The sequence below is a fragment of the Dipodomys ordii genome, unplaced genomic scaffold (genome assembly GCF_000151885.1).
Source record: "Dipodomys ordii isolate 6190 unplaced genomic scaffold, Dord_2.0 Scaffold209, whole genome shotgun sequence".
Lineage (NCBI taxonomy): Eukaryota > Metazoa > Chordata > Mammalia > Rodentia > Heteromyidae > Dipodomys > Dipodomys ordii.
In genome coordinates, this window is record NW_012267425.1 from 1,372,163 (window position 1) to 1,391,691 (window position 19,529).

The following is a 19,529-nucleotide window of genomic DNA, read 5'->3' on the forward strand; positions in this document are numbered from 1 at the left end:
CCCCGCGCCTCCTGGGGGGCCGTAGCCAGGCAACGCCCCGCGCGCCCACCCATCCCCCGCTGCCCTTTTTTTTTTTTCCTGGCGGGGTGCGAGGGAGCATGCCTGGGCCTGGCCTTGGCCAAGGAGGAGTTAAGCTGAGGGGCGTGGAACTGCCCCCCATTCGCGGGCGTGCCCCTCTCCCCTGCTAGGGGGCTCTCTCGCCGCTCTAGGATATGGCCCCCGGCTCCAGCCCGGGACCAGAGGTCCCGCGCACTGGCCTGTGAAAGACGTCTTCCCTTTCCCGCCCTCTTTTCCCTGCCGGCCAGCACCATGGGATGTAATATGTGCGTGGTTCAGAAACCGGAGGAGCAGTACAAAGTGATGCTTCAGGTAGGGCAGCCGGGCCGCAGGGCGATGGGCCCAGCCCCGCCACGAGATGGAGCAGATCGCGTGGGGAGGGCCAAGTGGAGTGGGAGAGGCAGGTGTGGGAGGGCAAGAGGGCTTGAAGAGGAGAAGGTAGGGAGCGAGCCTCCCGCTCACATGCTCGGTGGCTGGGTGTTGGCGCTCCGTGGGAACCAGCCACGGATGGCGGGGGCGGGGGGGACTGGGTGGGGGCTGGAGGCCGAGAGGCTCATGACTTGGGCGCCCACCCTCGATGGGCTCTGGAACCCTGTATCCAGATCAAGCTGGGATGGGAAGTTGGGGTTGGCCCAGTTGGGGCGTGCTTCTGTCCCCGGGACGCGCAGCCAGAGGCGCGATTGGGGCTCGCGCAGCATGGAGGTTGCATAGCAACCGGCCAGGTTCCCGGGCACATGCTCTCCGGGCTGGACACAGAACCCAGGAGGCCAAATCCCAGTATCGGCAGGCCAGGGCCCCAGAAGCCCCAAGGCGCCATCGACGTCCAGCTTAGTGCTGGCTGCACATGCCCGCACCCACTTCGGGTTTGGCCAGCTTGAACTGTGGGCTCCCGGGCCTGGGCATCTTGGGTGAGTTGGCGACGCTGGGGTCGGAGGTGCCCGACCCATGCGCTGCTGTTCACGTCCCACTCTTTGGCTTATCGGGCCTTGGGGGACGTGGACGGACATGAGACACACGGCCACACGCTCCAACCTTGAGCCTGGCCCTTCAGCCCCAAGAGGGGTTTCCTTGCCTGTGCGTGGCGTGACTACGTGAGTGCATGCCTGTGCCCCGTCTGTGTGTGTGCGGAGGCTCCCTGGCCCCGTGCGTGTGTACTTTCTGTGTGCATCCTGCTAGCTGTTTCGAGAAATGTGTCCCGGATGATGTGCACTAAGACCCACTAGGACCAATTACAAGAAGGTCAAGGTCAGGGGAAGTCGGGACCCAGGAGCAGATGCAGGTGCAGACAGGTATGAGTTTAGTGCCTCCAGCCTGAGCTGGAGCAAGTGCGTGTTGGATTGGTGTTAGCCTGGGAGCAGGGACAGGCATGGGGCACGTGCAGCCAAAGGAGAGCGAAGCACAGAATTGGGGTGTTGAGGCGGCCCTGAGGAACCCCGAATTCATTCTCTCAGCTACATTGCTCTGGCCCCCTGTGATCTGGAGGTGAGGGGTGGAAGGTGACAGGAGGTGGCACACAAGTTTTGCTCCACCCTGGTGGCATTTCGGTCCCCTCTCCTGAGCTCTTCCTGGGAATGCACCTGCTGCCCTCACTCCTCTGGCTGCCAGTCGCCACCTGTTCCCTTTGCCTTACTGATTTCTACTGGCCGCTGCAGCTTTTCTTGTAAGATTGGAATCTAGAACCACCTGTCTTGGGTCCAGGAGGGCATTTTGTGAAATGTGTTGCATTTCCGGACAGAGTGGAAAGGAGCACTGTGCTGAGCCCGGATCCCATCCTCATTGCTTCCTTTTCTGGAATCACTCTGCCAAAGGGCACTCAGTCCCCTTGACTTTCTTGGACAAGGCTTTGGTGTAGCCCTTCAAGCCAGGCTGACCTCCTGGGAGCTAAGGGAAAGGGAAGGACAACTTGGGCTGCAGGACAGGCCTGGAAGGAACCCTGGTGGAAGTCCAATGGAGCTGCTTTCAGGGAGGCTGCCATGAGGAAGGAGGCAGAGGCTGGGGAGTCCCAGCTTCACTTCCTCCCTCCTACCTCTTTCTCACGCAGGAGCTCATACTCATCAGCGCAGCTGGCCGAAGGGTCCCCGCAGGCACCCTGCCGTCCTCTGTCCTCTGCACACTGCCCCTACTTTTTCCACTCCTCCCCGGTGCGGGTCCAGATGGGAAGCTCTCCGATGTGAAGCTGTCTTTTAAAATTAAGAGGACGAAAACAAAAAGGACTGAATGAAAACAATACAGGGAAAGCAGAAAAAAAATGATTAGCTACTCTATTGACTGCTGCTTCTACTAGAACAGAAGGAAGCTTTTGTTCCAGAAATGCAGGGTATTAGGACCACTTGCCTGGCTCGCAGGATCCATGAACACATTTGCTCCCCCATGTCTCCCAAAGGGGCCTCATCCATGCCCACCTATGTATGGCCTGTGCACCTGTCGGAGCCATAGACTCCACAGAGACACCATTTAGCCCATGAGTTCGGCTTTCAGGAAAATGCACATAAGCAACTAACCTTCCTTTCCTTTCCTTTTCTTTTTTCTTTCTTGTCCTGGGGCCTGAACTCTGGGCCTGGGCTCTGTCCATCAACTTTTACGCTCAAGGTTAGCATTCTACCATTTGGGTCACAGCTCCACTTAGAACTTTTTGTGGTTAATTGGAGATGAGTCTCATGGACTTTCCTCCCCCGACTGGCTTTGAATCACAGTCCTTAGATCTCAGTCTCCTGAGTAGCTAGAGTTACAGGTGTGAGGCACCAGTGCCCTGCTCTTTTCTTTTCTTTCTGTCAGTACTGAGGCCCAGATGCTGTTCCTTAGCTTCTTTTGGTCAAAGCTGGTGCTCTACTGCTTGAACCATCATTCTATTTCTGGCTTTCTGTTGGTTAATTGGAGCTAAGAGTTTTACCTGCTTTTCTGAATTTAATTTTGCCCAGGTTGCTTGGAACCATGATCCTCAGATCTCAGCCTTCTGCAGTCACTTTGTGTGTATGTGTGTGTGTGAGAGAGAGAGACAGAGACAGAGGGGGAGAGTGTGTGTATCATGATGTTTGAAGTCAGGTTCTGGGTACTGTCCTTGAGCTTTTCTGCTCAAGGGTAGTACTCTACAACTTTGAGCCACAGCTCCACTTCTGGATTAATTGGAGACAAGAATCTTGTGGACTTTCCTGCCCAAGCTGGCTTTGAACCGTGATCCTTCGATCTCAGCCTCCTGAGTGGCTAGGATTACAGGCCTGAACCATCAGTGCCCACACCTACAGTCACCTTTTGACAGCAGCTGTATCATTTTACATTAGTGTCAGCAACATACAGTTTTTCTACTTGCCTGCAAACATCTCTTTTTTTCTGGTTATCTCAGAGCTATCCTACTGGGTGTGAAATGGCACGTTACTTAGTGTGGTTTTTCATTTGTGTAGTGCTGGGAGTAAAAGCATTACCCTTGGCATTAGCCAGCCAAGCATTCTGCACCTGCACCAGATCTCATGTGGTTTTGTTTTGGGTCTCAGGTAGGTTGTCTTGTGTTATTAGCCATTTTCATGTTTGCTTTGGAAGTATCATCACGTTGCTCCCATTCCTGGAGCCTTGTAGAAACTTTTGAAATTAGGAAGTGTGTCTTTTAACTCTGTATTCTTTAAAATTGTTTCCATGTGAATTTTGGGAGCAACTCCTAAGTTCTGAAAAGTGAGCAGGGGTTTTGATGGGGATTGAAGTTATGTGTCAATTTGGAAGAGATTGCTCCACTTATTTGAGTCTTTAATGTCTTTCAATGGTATCTTGCCTTCCTTTTTTTAGGCTGTACTGGGGTTTGAACTCAGGGCTTTACTCCACAATCCCTCTGTCTATATCTTGCATTTGTTTTGTTGAGTTTATTCAAGTGTTTTATTCTTTATCATGCTATAGTAAATGGAATTCTTGTCATCATTTCCATTTTGCATTGTAAAGAAATAAAATTTGAGGCTGAGTTCCAGTGGCTCATGTGTGTAATCCTAGCTACTTGAGAAAGTGAGATCTGAGGATCTTGTTTGAGGCCAGCCCAGGCAGAAAAATCGTGTGAGACTTTTATCTTTAATTAACCATAAAAGAAATACATTCTTGGGGAGGGTGCTGGGGATGGTACCTAGGACCTTGCCCGTACTAGGCAAGTGCTCCAACATGGGGCTAGATGCCTAGCCTCTACACATGATTTTTGTGTGCTGATCCTGTATTATGCAATTTTTTTTTTTTTTTGCCAGTTGTGGGGTTTGAACTCTGGGCCTGGACACTGTCCCTGAGCTCTTCAGCTCAAGGCTAGTGCTCTACCACTTGAGCCATAGTGCCACTTCTGGCTTTTTCTGCTTATATGGTGCTGAGGAATGGAACCCAGGGCCTCATGCATGCAAAGCAAGCGCTCTACCACTGAGCCACCTTCCCAGCCCCAATATTCTGTGATCTTATTCAATTTGTTCAGTAATTCTAGTAGCCTTTCTGGGCTTGAATTCAGGACCTGGGCACAGTCCCTCAGCTTTTTTTGTTTTTTGCTTAAGGCTAGCACTCTACTATTTGAACCACAGATCCACTTTCAGCTTTTTGCTCGTTAATTGGAGATAAGAGTCTCAACGACTTTCCTGCCTGCACTCGCTTCAAACTGTGATCCTCAGATCTCAGCCTCCTGAGTAGCTAGGATTGCAGGTGTGAGCCACCACTTCCTGGCTTAGTTCTATTAGTTTTAAGTGGAGATGAAAAACTTTTACTTTTTTTCCAATATGGATGCATCCCCTACCTCTTTCCCTCCCTTTTCTCTCTCTTCTCCTCCCTTCCCTTCCCTTCCTCTCTGAGGCTAGCCCCAGTACAGTGTTGAAAGAGGTGATGAGAGCAGTTACCCTTGCCCTGTTCCTAATCACACAGGAGAAAAAACAGCTTCCAGTCTTCCAACTGTAAGTTAGATACACTGTGGGCTTGTTCCTTATGCACCCTAAGCTGGTCTTTTTTGGTGCCAGTTCTGGGGCTTGAACTCAGGTCCTGGGCACTATCCCTGAGCCTCTTTGTGCGCAAGGCTAGCACTCTACCACTTGAGCCACAATGCCACTTTCAGCTTTTTGGTGGTTAATTGAGGATAAGAACTTAACAGATTTTTCTGCCTGGGCTGGCTTGGAACCACAATGCTCATATTTCAGGCTCCTGAGTAGCTAGGATGTCAGGCATGAGCCACCAGCACTAGTGCCCAGCTCCCAGGCTGGTGTTGAATTCAAAATCCCCCTTCTGAGACTGCACGAGTGGACCACCATGTCTGGTTGAGTTGTGGATGTTTCATAGATGCCTTTTACCAGGTCGAGGAAGCTCTCTTTTCCTCATTTGTTGAGTGATAAAACACTTGAAGCAGTGTTGGATTTTGTCAAGTGCTTTTTCTGGGGCTATTGAGATAATTTTGTGGTGTTGGTGCTTTATTTTACTGATAATGTCTGTGACAGGCTGTTAATGTGGCATGCCATGCTCATTTGTATTATTCCAGTCATGTCTTCCCGGCACACGCAATGTAGTAAGTCAGGTATGGAGGCAAGGGTGGCAGGCTTGGGAAATAACAATCCCCCATTGAAAATGGGGCATGAGTGTGTGTTGAGCTAGGAAAAAGAAGTAGCTCAATTACCAAGCATAGAAAGATAAGAAGCCGTGTGCACCTGACCCCAAACTACAAGCTAACCAGAGACTTTCCAGATGCCCCTGCTTGCCACCTCTAACCTTCCTCTCCACCATGTCCCACACTCTATTGACCCTATTTCTGTCTCCACCTCTCTATCTCTGTCCCAGGATCCTGAACTTTCTAAACTTGGTATTCTTTCAGATTCAACGACATAGTAGTAGTACACTTGTCACATGGAGATGCTAAGCACATCCATCCCTGATGAGCAAAACTGTTCTCAGTGCACCCCACTCATGCTTTTGGGGGGAGTACTAGGACTTGAACTCAGGGCCTGAGTGGTGCTGTCCCTGATCTTTTCTGCTCAAGGATAGCACTCTGCCACTTTGAGCCACTGTGACACTTCCAGTTTCCTGATGGTTCATTGGAGAGTCTCACAAACTTATCTACCTAGACTGGCTTTGAACCCTGATCCTCAGACCTCAGCCTCCTAAGAAGCTACAATTTTAGGCGTGAGCCACTGATGCCCTTCTAGGTGATAAGACTTGAAGCAGCTTGGGACAAAATTTGGCTCTGCTCTCTTTCCAGAGCATTAAGATCAGGGGTTAGTCAATGAATGGCTCACTGACTGTGTGCCTCAGTTTTCCCACCTGTTAGAAGACCTACTTGCTTAAGGTGGTAGAGATGATGGAAACAGATTGAATATGCCTAGCAATATTCACAGGTCCTTGCACTAGGATACCCTGGAATCCTCTTCGGTTGAGAGTGTTATGACTGCCAGCAATGCATTCAGTTGGTCATTAAGGGACAGAAATAACTTATGGACACATCACAGTTAATGTTCAGTAGTAGAATAATGTCCAATATTATTCAAACTTTTTTTTTGGCACTAGTCCTGGGGCTTGGACCTGAGGGCCTGGGTGCTGTCCCTGAGCTTTTTTTTTTTTTTTTGGCGGTTGTGGGGCTTGAACTCTGGGCCTGGGCGCTGTCCCTCAACTCTTCAGCTCAAGGCGAGCGCTCTACCACTTGAGCTACAGCGCCACTTCCGGTTTTCTAGTGGTTTATTGGAGATAGGAGTCTCACGGTCTCTCCTGCCCTGGGTGGCTTTGAACCGCGATCCTCAGATCTCAGTCTCCTGAGTAGCTAGGATTACAGGCGTGAGCCACCGGCGCCCGGCTCCCTGAGCATTTTTGCTTGAGGCTAGTGCTCTACCACTTGAGCCAAACAGCTCTGCTTCTGGCTTTTTGGTGGTTCATTAGAGATAGGAGTTTCACAGGCTTTCCTGCCTGGGCTGGCTCTGAAAGGTGATCCTCAGATCTTAGCCTCCTGAGTAGCCACCAGAGCATGTACCTTTTCTGAGACTTTTTTTTGAATGTGATATAGAAGGGAGAAAAAACCCATAGGAAAAGGTTCCCAAAGCTGTGAGAAAATATAGCATGTATGGTGAGTTAGGAAAGGGGTTGGTACAACAATAAAGGCACATTTGACCATTTTGTACAGGATAAATTGAGAAGTCCTAGGTTCCAAGATGGCTTTCCTTTTAAGAGAATTTTGCCTATTCCTTGGCTTTCTTGGAGCAAGTCTCATTCTCCCCCACTCTTGTCTCATTCTAATTATTGCTAATGTGTACTCTTCTCTTAGCCCGAGGAACTAAAATTGTATATAGTCTGTATGTGTGTGTGTGCGCACACGCGCGCACTCTGGTACTGGTGCTTGAACATTTTCCACTCATGGTTGGTACTCTACCTGAGTGGTGCCTTCAGTTCCTAGCCTGAGGTAGCAGGAACAAGTGTGGATGTGTTCTCAGCACTGGTCCACATGGTGGAAAGAAAAATACCTGATCTTGATGATCATGTCTGGAATTGCTTTGCATTTTTCCAGTGTAATGTATGGGGCATATGTTCCTCCTTACTCTCTGCTTTATGTGTGTATGCCTGTATTGGGACTTGAACTTAGGGCCTCAAGCTCTTGCTTACTTTTTCGTTCTACCACTTGAGCCACACCTCCATTTCCAATTTTTTGCTGGCTATCCTTAAATCTCACCTTCCAGAGTCGCTAAGATTACAGGAGTGAGCCACTCACACCTCACTTTCTATGTGCTTTTAAGTCAGAACTACAGAGAATGGCCAACTGCCCTCTAGAGAATGGGGAGGGGGGATGTTTGGCAGCCTGGGCCAGCCAGCATCCCTTCAGTGGTTTTGGGGTTGGAAAAGAGGTGAGAAGAGGAGAAATGAAGCACTAGCCTCCCCCCTTTTTTTCTGGTACTTAGGGCTTGAACTCTGGGACTAGGCACTATCTCTGAGCTCTTCTTCTCAAGGCTACCACTCTGCCAGTTGAACCACAGCTCTATTTCTGGATCTTTGCTGGTTATTGGAGATAAGAAACTTGCAGACTTTCCTACCTAGACTGGCCTCGAACTGCAATCCTCAGATCTCAACCTCTTGGTAGCTAGTATTATAGATAGACATGAGCCACTGGCACTGGCTGTTTTGTTGTTGTTGATGGTGGTGGTGGTCGTGGGGCTTGAAATCTGGGCCTGGGTGCTGTCCCTAAGCTCTTCAGCTCAAGGCAAGTGCTCTACCACTTGAGCCATAGTGCCACTTCCGGTTTTCTGGTGGTTCATTAGAGATAAGAGTCTCACGGACTTTCCTGCCCAGGCTGCCTTTGAACCTCAATCCTCAGATCTCAGCCTCCTGAGTAGCTAGGATTACGGCGTGAGCCACCGTTACCCAGCTCTAGCCTGTTTTTTTTTTGGGGGGGGGTCCGGTCGTGGGACCTGAACTCTGGGCCTGGGCACTGTCCCTCAGCTCTTCAGCTCAAGGCGAGGGCACTACCACTTGAGCCACAGCACCACTTCTGGCTTTTTTTTCTGCTTATGTGGTGCTGAGGAGTCGAACCCAGGGCCTCATGCATGCAAGGCAAGCACTCTACCACTGAGCCACCTTCCCAGCCCTCTAGCCTGTTTTTGACCAAGATTGGGGATAGGAGTCCTCTATGATTCCTCACCTGGCTCTGGTTAAAATGCCCATTCTCATTGTCCAGAGTGGGGCCTGGAAGTCTTTATTTCTTATCATCTGAGAGTATGTATATTGATGCTGCTGATCCAAGGACCTCAGATAGGACTTGGGCTAAATCAACAGAAGCCACAAGTGACATCCATCACTAGGGAAGTGAGGTAAGGAGCCCCCAGTAAGGAGCAAGGCCTTACTGCAGACCTATGAAATAGCCTTGTAAAGGAAATTCCCCAAGTAGGGATTCAAGGGACACGGCCTATTCTTGTATACCATGTGCAGCAGGTCCTCTTTTCCTACCTACCACACCCTTACCAACATACAAGAAGCCCTTGCTGCCTCCTCCCAACTACTCAAAGGCTTTACTGATGCAGTTTCCTAGCTGCCATTCTTCTCTGTCCTCCAGCTCTGGGCAGCAAATCTAGGTGCTGAGTTTGAGGGGATGGAGGGAAGGCGTGCCTTCACACCTTTGGATGCGCCTTCACTTCTAGGTGGAGAATACAGCTGCCACCCTGCCAGAATTCTTATAACTTAAGGCATTTTACAGCCACCAGTGGAATGAGTTACTCAGATGCGAAAGACTGGGAGGAACAGGTTGTTCACAAGATCCCAATGCATTAGCCCCAGTGACTAGTGAGCAAGGAAGAGAAAGGATTCTTTATGCCAGGAGGATGGGTGATACACATCCTAGCCCTTGGGGTGCGGAGGCAAAGGATTATGAGTTTGAGGCCAGCCTGGGCTGCACAGCAAGACAAAAAGGACTCAAAAAAGAAAGGAAGGAAAAGGAGAAAGAAAAATCCACCTTACAGGAAGGGATCAACAGCCACGTTGACCACCTGACCATTCCCAGTGGTGGGATGAAATGGGGCAGGGGAGGGAGGGTACAGTGTCACCAGGCTGGTGTTCTTGAACAAACTGTGTGTGTGCTGGTCCCAAGCCTGGGCACTGTCAGAGAGCTTTTGTGCTCAAGGCTAGTGCGCTACCACTTGAGCCATACCTCCTTCCAGCATTTTGGTGGTTAATTGGAAATAAGAGTCTCATGGACTTAGCTGCCCCAGCTGCTTTCTAACCTTTTGATCCTTAGCTCTCAGCCTCTTGAGTAGCTAGGATTATAGCATGAGCTACTGGCTCCCAGCAAAACTTCTTAACCTGAACCTCATCACCAGGAATGAATTGCAAATGAATAATCTGGGATATTCTACAGGGAAAGTAGGGGGAAAAAGTTAATAGATTGTTTTTAAATTAAAGAAGACTAGAGACACGTTGAGGTAAAATGTGCACACTATTTGATTGACTCTTGAATGAAAAGTTGTGAAGGTATTAGTGGTACAACTGGAGAGATTAGAAGTGACTGATGGTATGTATGGTAAATTCCATGATAGGGTGTTGTGCTTTCAAGATGGGGAGTAATGGCTTCTTGCTTTCAATCTTCCTGGAGGTTAGCAATTTTCAAAATCCCAAGTGGGGAAAACATAATTGAGGACTTGGTGCCATTGAAAAGACAAGAGCGTTGAGAGCCTCCAGATGGCTCAGGCTGCACCTTTCCAGACCTCTCTTTCTTCTTTGATTTTCTGTCCACTCCCAGATCTCAATAACACCTGTGTGGGAGCAGCTGCTTCCAAGATGTCCTCTGGACAGTCCTGACAGCAAAATTCAGCGGGTTGGTGGGAACTCGAGGATAACTGGCTTCCTTTTTCCCAGCCTCAGTGCCCTAATCTGCATGGTGGCACCAGGGACCCTATGCTAATGAAGCAGCTGACCCACCACCAGTGGAAAGGAAAGGGCTCCAGAAAGTCTCAGGCCTTGGGTAGGGCTCCTCCCTCTGGCTCCCATTTCCAGAAAGGAAAGGTGCGAAGAGGAGCCCAGCCCCCCAATGCTCACCTCCATGGGTGCGGGTGCAGGAGGGTCCCTGGAGACCAGCCCTGAGTGCGGGGGGGGGGATCTGGAGGGGGGGGCAGTCAGGCGTGCAGTGCACCTGGGACCCGCATGCATACAGGCTAGGCACCCCTGGCCAGCAGCGGCTCTGGGGTGGGTCTGGTTCACACCCACCATGTGTGAGTCTCCAGCTGCTGTGGCTGCGGCTGCCTCCGCCTCTGTGCGGCTCTTTGTCTGAGGCTTCAGGCCCAGAAGGCGGGGCGAGAGCAGCTGGTGCCCCGCCTTCAGCCCCAGAGCTAAGCGCCCAGCTCCTCCAGCCACCGGGTGCCACTGCTGGGGCCTGCCTGTCCCCAGACCGCATCTCAAGGCCCATCTGGCCTGCCTTGCACCCATGATCCAAGCTGCTGCCGATCTCCCACCTCCCTCTCCCGAGTCCCCTCAAATACTGACCGTGCCTACACTTTGTCTGGCATTCTTTGGCCTTTACTGATCCTCCTCAGCACTCAGCCCCCACCCATGTCTCTGTGCTGGCTCCATCACCAGCTGCCCCCACCCATTTCTGAGCCAAAGCATCCACCGACTGTGTCTAAGTCTGGCTGAGACCCCCCCCCCAGCCCCCTCCCTTTCCCCACCATCTCAAAAGGGCTTTCATCCTGTCCCCTGCAACAGACCCAGATGTTCCCTCCCCTCCTGCAGCTCCCCCACCCCTGTGGGGGTGAGTGGTCAGCTTCTCACCCTTGACTTTAAAGCTCTCCCCACAGCCACTCAATGTCAGGCTGTTCCCGAAGTCCTCTGCGAACGTCTTTTCGTGTCTACACTCTAAGTTTATTTTATTTTGTCAGTCCTGGAGCTTGAACTTGGCCTGGGCACTATCCCTGAGCTTCTTTTGCTCAGGGCTAGTTTTTTACCACTTGAACCACAGCCCCCCACTTCTGGCCTTTTCAGTTTGTGTGGTGCTGAGGAATTGAATAACCAAGGCTTCATGCATGCTAGGCAAGTACTCTACCATTAAGCCACATTCCCAGCCCGCTACACTCAATTTTACAGGGGAGCTAATGATTTCAAATCATGAACAATTCTTAGCTGAACTGAACAACAATGGTCACAGGACATCGGATTTGGTGGCTTTGGTTTGAGATAAATACAGGTAAAGTAGCACACTAGAATAATTTTCAGGTCTCAAGAACTTCAAGCTGGAATTGGAAATGTGGCTTAATGGTAGAGTGCTTGGCTTGCATGCATGGAGCTCTGGGTTCAATTCCTGGTACCACATAAAAGTAAAATTTAAAAAACCCTTCAAGCTGGAGGTTAAAATTTGCAGTGAATGAAATGTCCATTTTCACCATTTGTGCCCAACTCCAGAGTCCCCCATCCTCCATTCTTCCTGTGTGGATTTGTCATACATTTATTTATAATTAATTATTCATTTGTTTTTGTGCCCATCTTGGGGCTTGAACTCAGCCTGGGTGCTCGCTGTCCCTGAGCTCTACCACTTGAGCTACAACTCCATTTCTGGCTCTTTTGGTGGCTAATTGAAAATAAGAGTCTCACAGACTTGTCTGTCTGGTCTAGCTTCGAACCACGATCCTCAGATCTCAGCCTCCTGAGCTGGTGGAATTATAGGCATGAGCCATAGATACCTGCCTGATTGCAGTTTTATTTTATTTTTTTATTGTGATAAAATATATATAACAAGCCAGTTTAGGCAGGAAAGTCCCTGTGAGATTTTTTTTTTTTGGTCAGTCATGGGACTTGAACTCTGGGCCTGGGTGCTGTCCCTCAGCTCTTCAGCTCAAGGCTAGAGTTCTACTATTTGAGCCACAGCGCCACTTCTGGTTTTCTGATAGTTTTTTTTTTTGGACATAAGTGTCTCATGGCCTTTCCTGCCTGGGCTGGCTTTGAACTGGGATCCTCAGAATTCATTCTCTCGAGTATCTAGAATTACAGGCATGAGCCACCAATGCCCCACTTTCCCATGAGATTCTTTTTTTTGGGGGGGGGGTCTGGTCATGGGGCCTGAACTCTGGGCCTGGGCGCTGTCCCTCAGCTCTTCAGCTCAAGGCCAGCGCTCTACCACTTGAGCCACAAGCCACTTCTGGCTTTTTTCTTTTTGCATATGTGGTGCTGAGGAATCGAACCCAGGGCCTCATGCATGCAAGGCAAGCGCTCTACCACTGAGCCACCTTCCCAGCCCTCCCATGAGATTCTTATCTCCAATTAACCACCAAAAAACCTGAAGTGGAGCTGTGGCTCAAAGTAGTAAAGTGCTAGCCTTGAGTGAAAGAGCTCAAGGACAGATGTATGTGTGTGTAACAAAATTGATTAATGGAATTTTGTCCATTATGGCATCTAATGCAGCATTATACAACTAACCAGAACAGGTTCATGTCTCAGAAAAAATCCAGACCCATTAGACACTCACTCTCCACTATTGTCCATCCACTTTTTGACAACCATTACTCTTTTCTGTCCCTGTATATTTGCCTATTATGTAAATCCAGTTTAGCAGAAGGAACTGGACGTGGTAGTGTGTGCTAATTCCAGCTATAGTAGGAAATAAAAATAGGAGCATTGCAGTCCACATATTTGCCTGTGCAGGAGGTAAGGTCCTATCTCAAAAATAACCAGAGCAGAAAGGGCTGGAGACATGGCTCAGCAATACACTATCTGCCTAGCAAGTATGAGGCCCTGAGTTCAACTGCTTGTACTGCCAAAAAATGCATATAATTTATGGTCTTTTGTGTTTGTTTTATTCACTTTAGGCCATTTTCAGAGTTTTTCCATGTTGTACCATAATTCATTCCTTAAGATAGTTGAATAGTATTCTACTGCATGTGTGGACCCCATTGTATTGATCCATTCATCTGTTAGTAGATATTTGCCTTACTTCGAAATCTTAGATATATGGGCTGGGAAGGTGGCTCAGTGGTAGAGCGCTTGCCTTGTATGCCTGAGGTCCTGGGTTTGATTCCTCAGCACCAAATAAGCAAAAAAGAAAAAAGTCAGAAGTGGCGCTGTGGCTCAAGTGGTAGAGCGCTAGCCTTGAGCTGAAGAGCTGAGGGACAGCGCCCAGGCCCAGAGTTCAGGCCCCACGACAGGACTCCCCCCAAAAAAACAAAACCGAAACCTTGGATATATTGAATGGTGCCATTATGAATATTTTTGCCTGTATATTTTTTTCACTTTTTCAGCATTGCTGGGTTCTAAATTCTATGTTTAACCTTTTTTTTTTCAGTCCTGGGGCTTGAACTCAGGGCCTGGGCACTGTCCCTGAGGTTCTTTTGCTCAAGGCTATCACTCTACCACTTGTACTGAGTAATCGAACTCAGGGTTCCATGCATGCTAGGCAAGCATTCTACCACATTCTCCTAGCCCTGTTTATCGTGTGTGTGTGTGTGTGTAAGTGTGTGTGTGTGTAAGTGTGTGTGTAAGTGTGCCAGTCCTGGGGCTTGAAGTCAGGGTCTGGACAGTGTCCATAAACTCATGTCCTTGGGTGCTCAAGGCTAGTGTTCTACCACTTTGAGCTATATCTCTACTTCTGGCCTTTTCTGAATAGTTTATTGGAGATGAGTCTCATGGACTTTCCTGCCCTGGCTGGCTTTGAACAACGATCCTCAGATCCCAGCCTCCACTTAGTATTGCTGGTGTGAGCCACCAGCACCTGGCTCTGTGTTTAATCTTTTGAGGAACTGCACACTGTTTTCCATAGTGGTGTTACTACTTTGCTTTCCTGTCAACAATCTGAGGGTTCAGGGGTCCGTACATCCTCCTCAGTACTTGTAATTTTCCTATGTGTTCTCATTATGGTTTCAATTTGCCTTTTCTTAATGGTTAATGCTTTTGAACATCTTTTTGTGTGTTTGTTGAGGATCGTTGAGGATCATTTTCTAGCTGTCTCTTCCTTTATTTATTTATTTTTGGGTAGTCATAGGGCCTGAACTCTGAGCCTGGGCGCTGTCCTTCAGCTCTTCAGCTCAAGTCTAGCATTCTACCACTTGAGCCACAGTGCCACTTCCAGCTTTTTCTGCTTATGTGGTGCTGAGGAATTGAACCCAGGGCCTCAGGCATGCAAGGCAAGCACTCTACCACTGAGCCATCTTCCCAGCCCCTTCGTTTATTATTAACTAATTTGTACCAGTCCTGAGACTTGAACTCAGGGCCTGGGCACTCACTGTTCTTGAGCTGCTTTTTCTAGTGTAGGATTCTACCACTTGAGCTGCAGCTCCACTTCTAGCTTTTGTTTTTGGTGGTTAATTGTTGATAAGAGTCTCACAGACTTTCCTGCCCTGACTGGCTTCAAATCGTGATCCTCAGATCTCAACCTTTTGAGTAGTTGGGATTACAGGCATGAGCCACTAGTGCCTGGCCCCCTTCCCTTCTTTAAAACACTGACTGACTGAAACCAGGAGTTCTAAGCCAGATGCTCACCTCCAGGGATTCTACATGTCACGTCACTTCCTCCAAGGTGCTAAATAGACAAGTAATGGTGACTGGCTGCTAAAGGAGATTTAAAGAAGCGTGGTCACACCACAGGAAGTGGCCAAGTAAGCATCTCAGCCTGCCTTTGAAAGGGAAACATGTAAGATTTAGTTGTTTTTTCCCCTTTTTGTACTTTTAAAATAATTATTATTGATATTATTTTTGTTCTAGTACTGGGTCTTGAACTCAGAGCCTGGGCACTGTCCCTGAACTTTTTTTTTTTTTAATCAAGGCTAGCACTTTAAATCTTGTGCTACAGCTTTACTTCTGGCTTTTTGGTGGTTAATTGGAGATAAGAATCTCATGGGCTTTCCTGGCTGGGCTGCCTTTGAACCTCGACTCTCACATCTCAGCCTTCTGAATAGCTAGGATTACACACTGGCGACCGCTTAAGATTGTTATTAGTGAGTACTTATACAAGGATGTTGCAAGTCCGTAAGTCAGGCTATGATGACCCTTCTTGAATAATGTCATCCCTCCCAGGTTTAGGTTTAGGTACAGGAAGAACTGGGGCATTGAGGATGGAGAGTCCAGACATTTAAATGGTGGCCTGCTTGACCATTTTCTCCCCTCTGATTCTGTGAAGGGCTGAGGAGACGCTGCTCTCACTTGAGGACAGCATCTGTTCCCAGGAGAGGGTACAGCCGCCTCCTTGTGGCTGTTTGCGGGGTGAGCGGTCCCATGGGGCTCTGCTGATCCCTTCCTCAGCAGTGCTTTTGGTTCCTTAGAATGATGTTATAGATCAGTCCTGTCTTTCTGGAACACCAGGTGACTTCAGAAAAGACTGAGGCAAGGAGACACATGTAACATGGAGGCATTTTATGCTTCTGGTAAACTCGTTCAAGTAAGGGAGTCAATACTTTTTTGTTGTTTAATCTTTATTAAGGGCTGGGAAGGTGGCTCAGTGGTACAGCGCTTGCCTTGCATGCTCGAGGCCCTGGGTTCGATTCCTCAGCACCACATAAGCAAAAAGAAAAAAGCCAGATGTGGTGCTGTGGCTCAAGTGGTGGAGCACTAGCCTTGAGCTGAAGAGCTGAGGGACAGCATCCAGGCCCAGAGTTCAGGCCCCATGACCGGACCCCCCCCAAAAAAAAACTTTATTGAAAGGTTAGAAGCAAAGGGTTAATTACATTAGTAAGGTAATGAGTACATTTGTTTTTGAATACTGTTACCCCATCCTTGTTTTCTCCTGGTCAATACTTTTTTTTTTTTCCCTCTCTAGTTCTTGATGGGACTTTGACTCATGGGCCTGTGTATCCCTCACTCAGCTTGCTTGCTTATGGCTAGCACTCTACCACTTGAACCACACTTCCAGCTTGGCTTTTTGATGGTTAATAAGGAGGAATGTGGGAACCCCCCCCTCTTCCACTCCCCCCCAGTTGCACATGTGAGTCCTTTCCCTGGATTACCCTGCAATACCCACCCCCACCAAGACCCCCTCCTGCTCCACCTCTCTGGTTATTCCCAGGCCAGAGAGCTTGAGCCCTCCTCCGCATTGCCCCGCCCACCTCCCAGGCTGGCCACCGCCCCCACAGTCCTGGCAGCAGGCTGTCCCTGGCAGCCTAGGCTCACACCTCGGAGGGGAGGGGGTGCAGCCCACAGGGACCTCACTCACACCAAGTGGTACAATGTGGCAGAGCTGCCCTCCCCCACCTGGCCACGGGCTGCAGGGTGCAGGGTAGGCACAGGCGCTCTGTAGACAGACCAACCTAGGGTCCTGCAGGCTCTGATGCTGCCTCATCCCTGGCCCACTGGAGCCTGCGTTATCCGCTGACACCTCCCCTCCCCAAGGGCTCTCCTTCGTCCTTGGCCTCAGACACTGAGCCAGGGGAGGTCAGGGGTCACAGTGCACTGTGGCTACCCACAGTCATTTCTGGGAGTGAGCCATGGGGCGTGCACCAAGGGGATGAAGGGAGTATGGCCCTGGCTTGGCTTCCCAGAAAGAACCACACCCCAGGCTGTGGCTTGCTAGGCCACCTTCTGTAGGAGAGTGGAGACTGTGGTCTGTTCCTTCTTCCCAACACGTCATTCATTCCTTCACCTGCATCCCCCACCTACTCCCCAAATTAGGACGTTTCTGATCCCAGATCATTACCTTGCTTGCTTGCTTATTTAATTATTTATGTATTTATTTATGCGTGCATGCTTGCTGGTCCTGGGGCTTGAATTCAGGGCCTGGGAGCTGTCTCTTAGCTTTTTATTCATGGCTAGCACCACTCTGCCACAGCTCCATATCTGGCTTTTTATGGTTAATTAGAAATGAGTCTCTTGGATTTTCTTATCTGGGATGGCTTTGAACCATGATCCTCACATCTTAGCTTCCTGAATAGCTAGGATTACAGGTATGTGTCACTGGTGCCCTGGCCTTTTAATTATTTTTTTTTTTAATTTTTATTTTTGGATCCGGTCGTCGGACCTGAACTCTGGGCCTGGGCGCTGTCCCTCAGCTCTTCAGCTCAAGGCTAGTGCTCTACCACTTGAGCCACAGCGCCACTTCCGGCTTTTTGCTTTTTGCTTATGTGGTGCTGAGGAATCGAACCCAGGGCCTCTGGCATACAAGGCATGCGCTCTACCACTGAGCTACCTTCCCAGCCCCCTTTTAATTATTTTATTTTACTTTTTGTGTGCATTGGTCCTGGGGCTTGAAGTCAGGGCCTGGGCTCTCCCTTGACTTTTTTTTGCTGAAGGTTGACACTGTACCTCTTGAGCCACAATTCCACTTCTGGCCTTTTGGGGCTTAATTGGATAAATGTCCTGTAATGCTCTTCTTTAAGTTTGTAAATTTGGTCTTAGTAATTTAACCTAAAATAGAAATAGCAATTGGTAATTGGGATAGCTGCCTTGGCATTCTGAATGCACTACCTATGCAACAGCTGTATCCTAACACCCACTCAAAACCACTGCTGTGAACATCCTTGTAATTAAATTCAGGTAACATTGCCCAAAGGGTCTGATGAACCTTTGTTTTTTCTTTTGGTTTGGTGCTGTGGCTTGAACTAAGACTTAGTCATTGTTCCTGAGCTTTTATGCTCAAGGTTGGCAGTCTACCATTTGCTCCATTTCTGGCTTCTTGCTGGTTAATTGGAGGTAACAGTCTTAGGACTTTCCTATCAGGGCTACTTTAAACTGAAATCCTCAGATCTCAGCCTCTTGAGTAGCTAGGATTACAGTCGTGAGCCACTAGCACCTGGCTGATGAGTCTTTTCAAGAGTCTTTGTAGCTACTGACAAATCCTCTAGCAGTTGATGGTACGTCCAGACAGAAGGAAGGGGTTGGATGTGGACGATCCAGGGCTCAAGTGTGCATGGCAAACAGGCCAAGATGGTGTACTTAAGCTAGCAAGCAGGTCCCCAGGCTGTTCTGGGAGACTGCGATTGCTAGGGACTTTGTGTATATGTGTGTGTGGGGGGGGATTTGAACTCAGGCCCTTACATTTACTAGACAAGTACCACTTCAGCCACATCCACTGTGGGACTTTATTTTGATCTTTATATCCCCTTATCTCCTCAGTGTGGTATTTTATACACTTTTATTATGGGAAAGAGATGTCATAAGTGTGAGCAACATTGTGCAAGATGAAGAAGCAGTGGGTGTGAACAAACCTTGAGGCTTTACTTGACTGTCAGTTCACTAAGAAAGGTGGAACAGCTAGGTGCAGATGGCTCATGCCTTTTTTCTTAGCTACTCGGGAGCCTGAGATCTGAGGCTCATGGTTCAAAGCCAGCTCAGGCAGAAAAGTCCCCCTGAGATTCTTATCTCCAATTAACCACCAGAAAACCAGAAGTGGAGCCATGGCCCAAAGTGCTAGAGTGTTAGCCTTAAGCTAAAGGAGCTGAGGGACAGTGCCCAGGCCCTGAGTTCAAGCCCCATGACTGACAAAACAAATAAAAGGCAGAACAATGGCAAATGCACACCAAGGCCAGCGTGGTCCCTTGTGAGGGCACTGGAGATGACACTCACTGGGAACTGGCAAGGGATACTAGGGATTGAGTGGGCTTTTCAGGTGTGAGAACTTGTGGATCATTGCAAAGGAGGTAGGTTGCACTTGATGAAGGAAACATTTTTTTTAATAGTGAATGTCTTGGTTATTGGCAAGTGGATTCCTTCTGAACTATTCCAAACTATTCCAAACTCATCCTCAGCCTGACTTCTTGATATTGCCACAAAAATAATTTGGGGACCACCAAGGTAGAGACCACCTAGTATATTCTTACTGCAACACTCTTATAGCCATTTGCTTGCTCATTAAACTTGGTCATTAATGTTTTTTTTTGGCATTCCTTCAAAGCAAAGGATGGATTCTGCTACATGCTTCTGCCAAGACAGATGTCCATCCCCAAAATAAGTTTTCTCCCTTAAACGTGTTTTGTGCCAGAAATAGTCATTTTCCTGGAATAAGTTTCTTTCTAATGTCCTTACTCAGTTCCCAGAATACATTATCTGGGCAAGCAGCAGGTCAGCAGAAAAGAGATGTTTTTTTCTCTCTTTCTCTCCCCCCTCCCCTCAGTCTT

At 48.8% G+C, this 19,529-nt stretch overlaps 1 protein-coding gene across 3 annotated transcripts in view; it reads left to right on the forward strand.

Annotated features, from left to right (window-relative positions):
- Positions 1–221: 221 nt before the first annotated feature.
- Positions 222–19,529, forward strand: part of Pdzd4 (PDZ domain containing 4) — a 28,267-nt gene continuing 8,959 nt past the window's right edge. For 2 of the 3 annotated variants that reach the window (XM_013035331.1, XM_013035333.1), the window contains exon 1: positions 261–369. In XM_013035331.1, coding sequence (XP_012890785.1) covers positions 310–369 — 60 coding nt within the window. In that variant the 5' untranslated portion in view covers positions 261–309. Of the gene's footprint in view, positions 370–19,529 lie in introns of all 3 variants that reach the window. The other variant, XM_013035332.1, reaches the window with a different exon arrangement.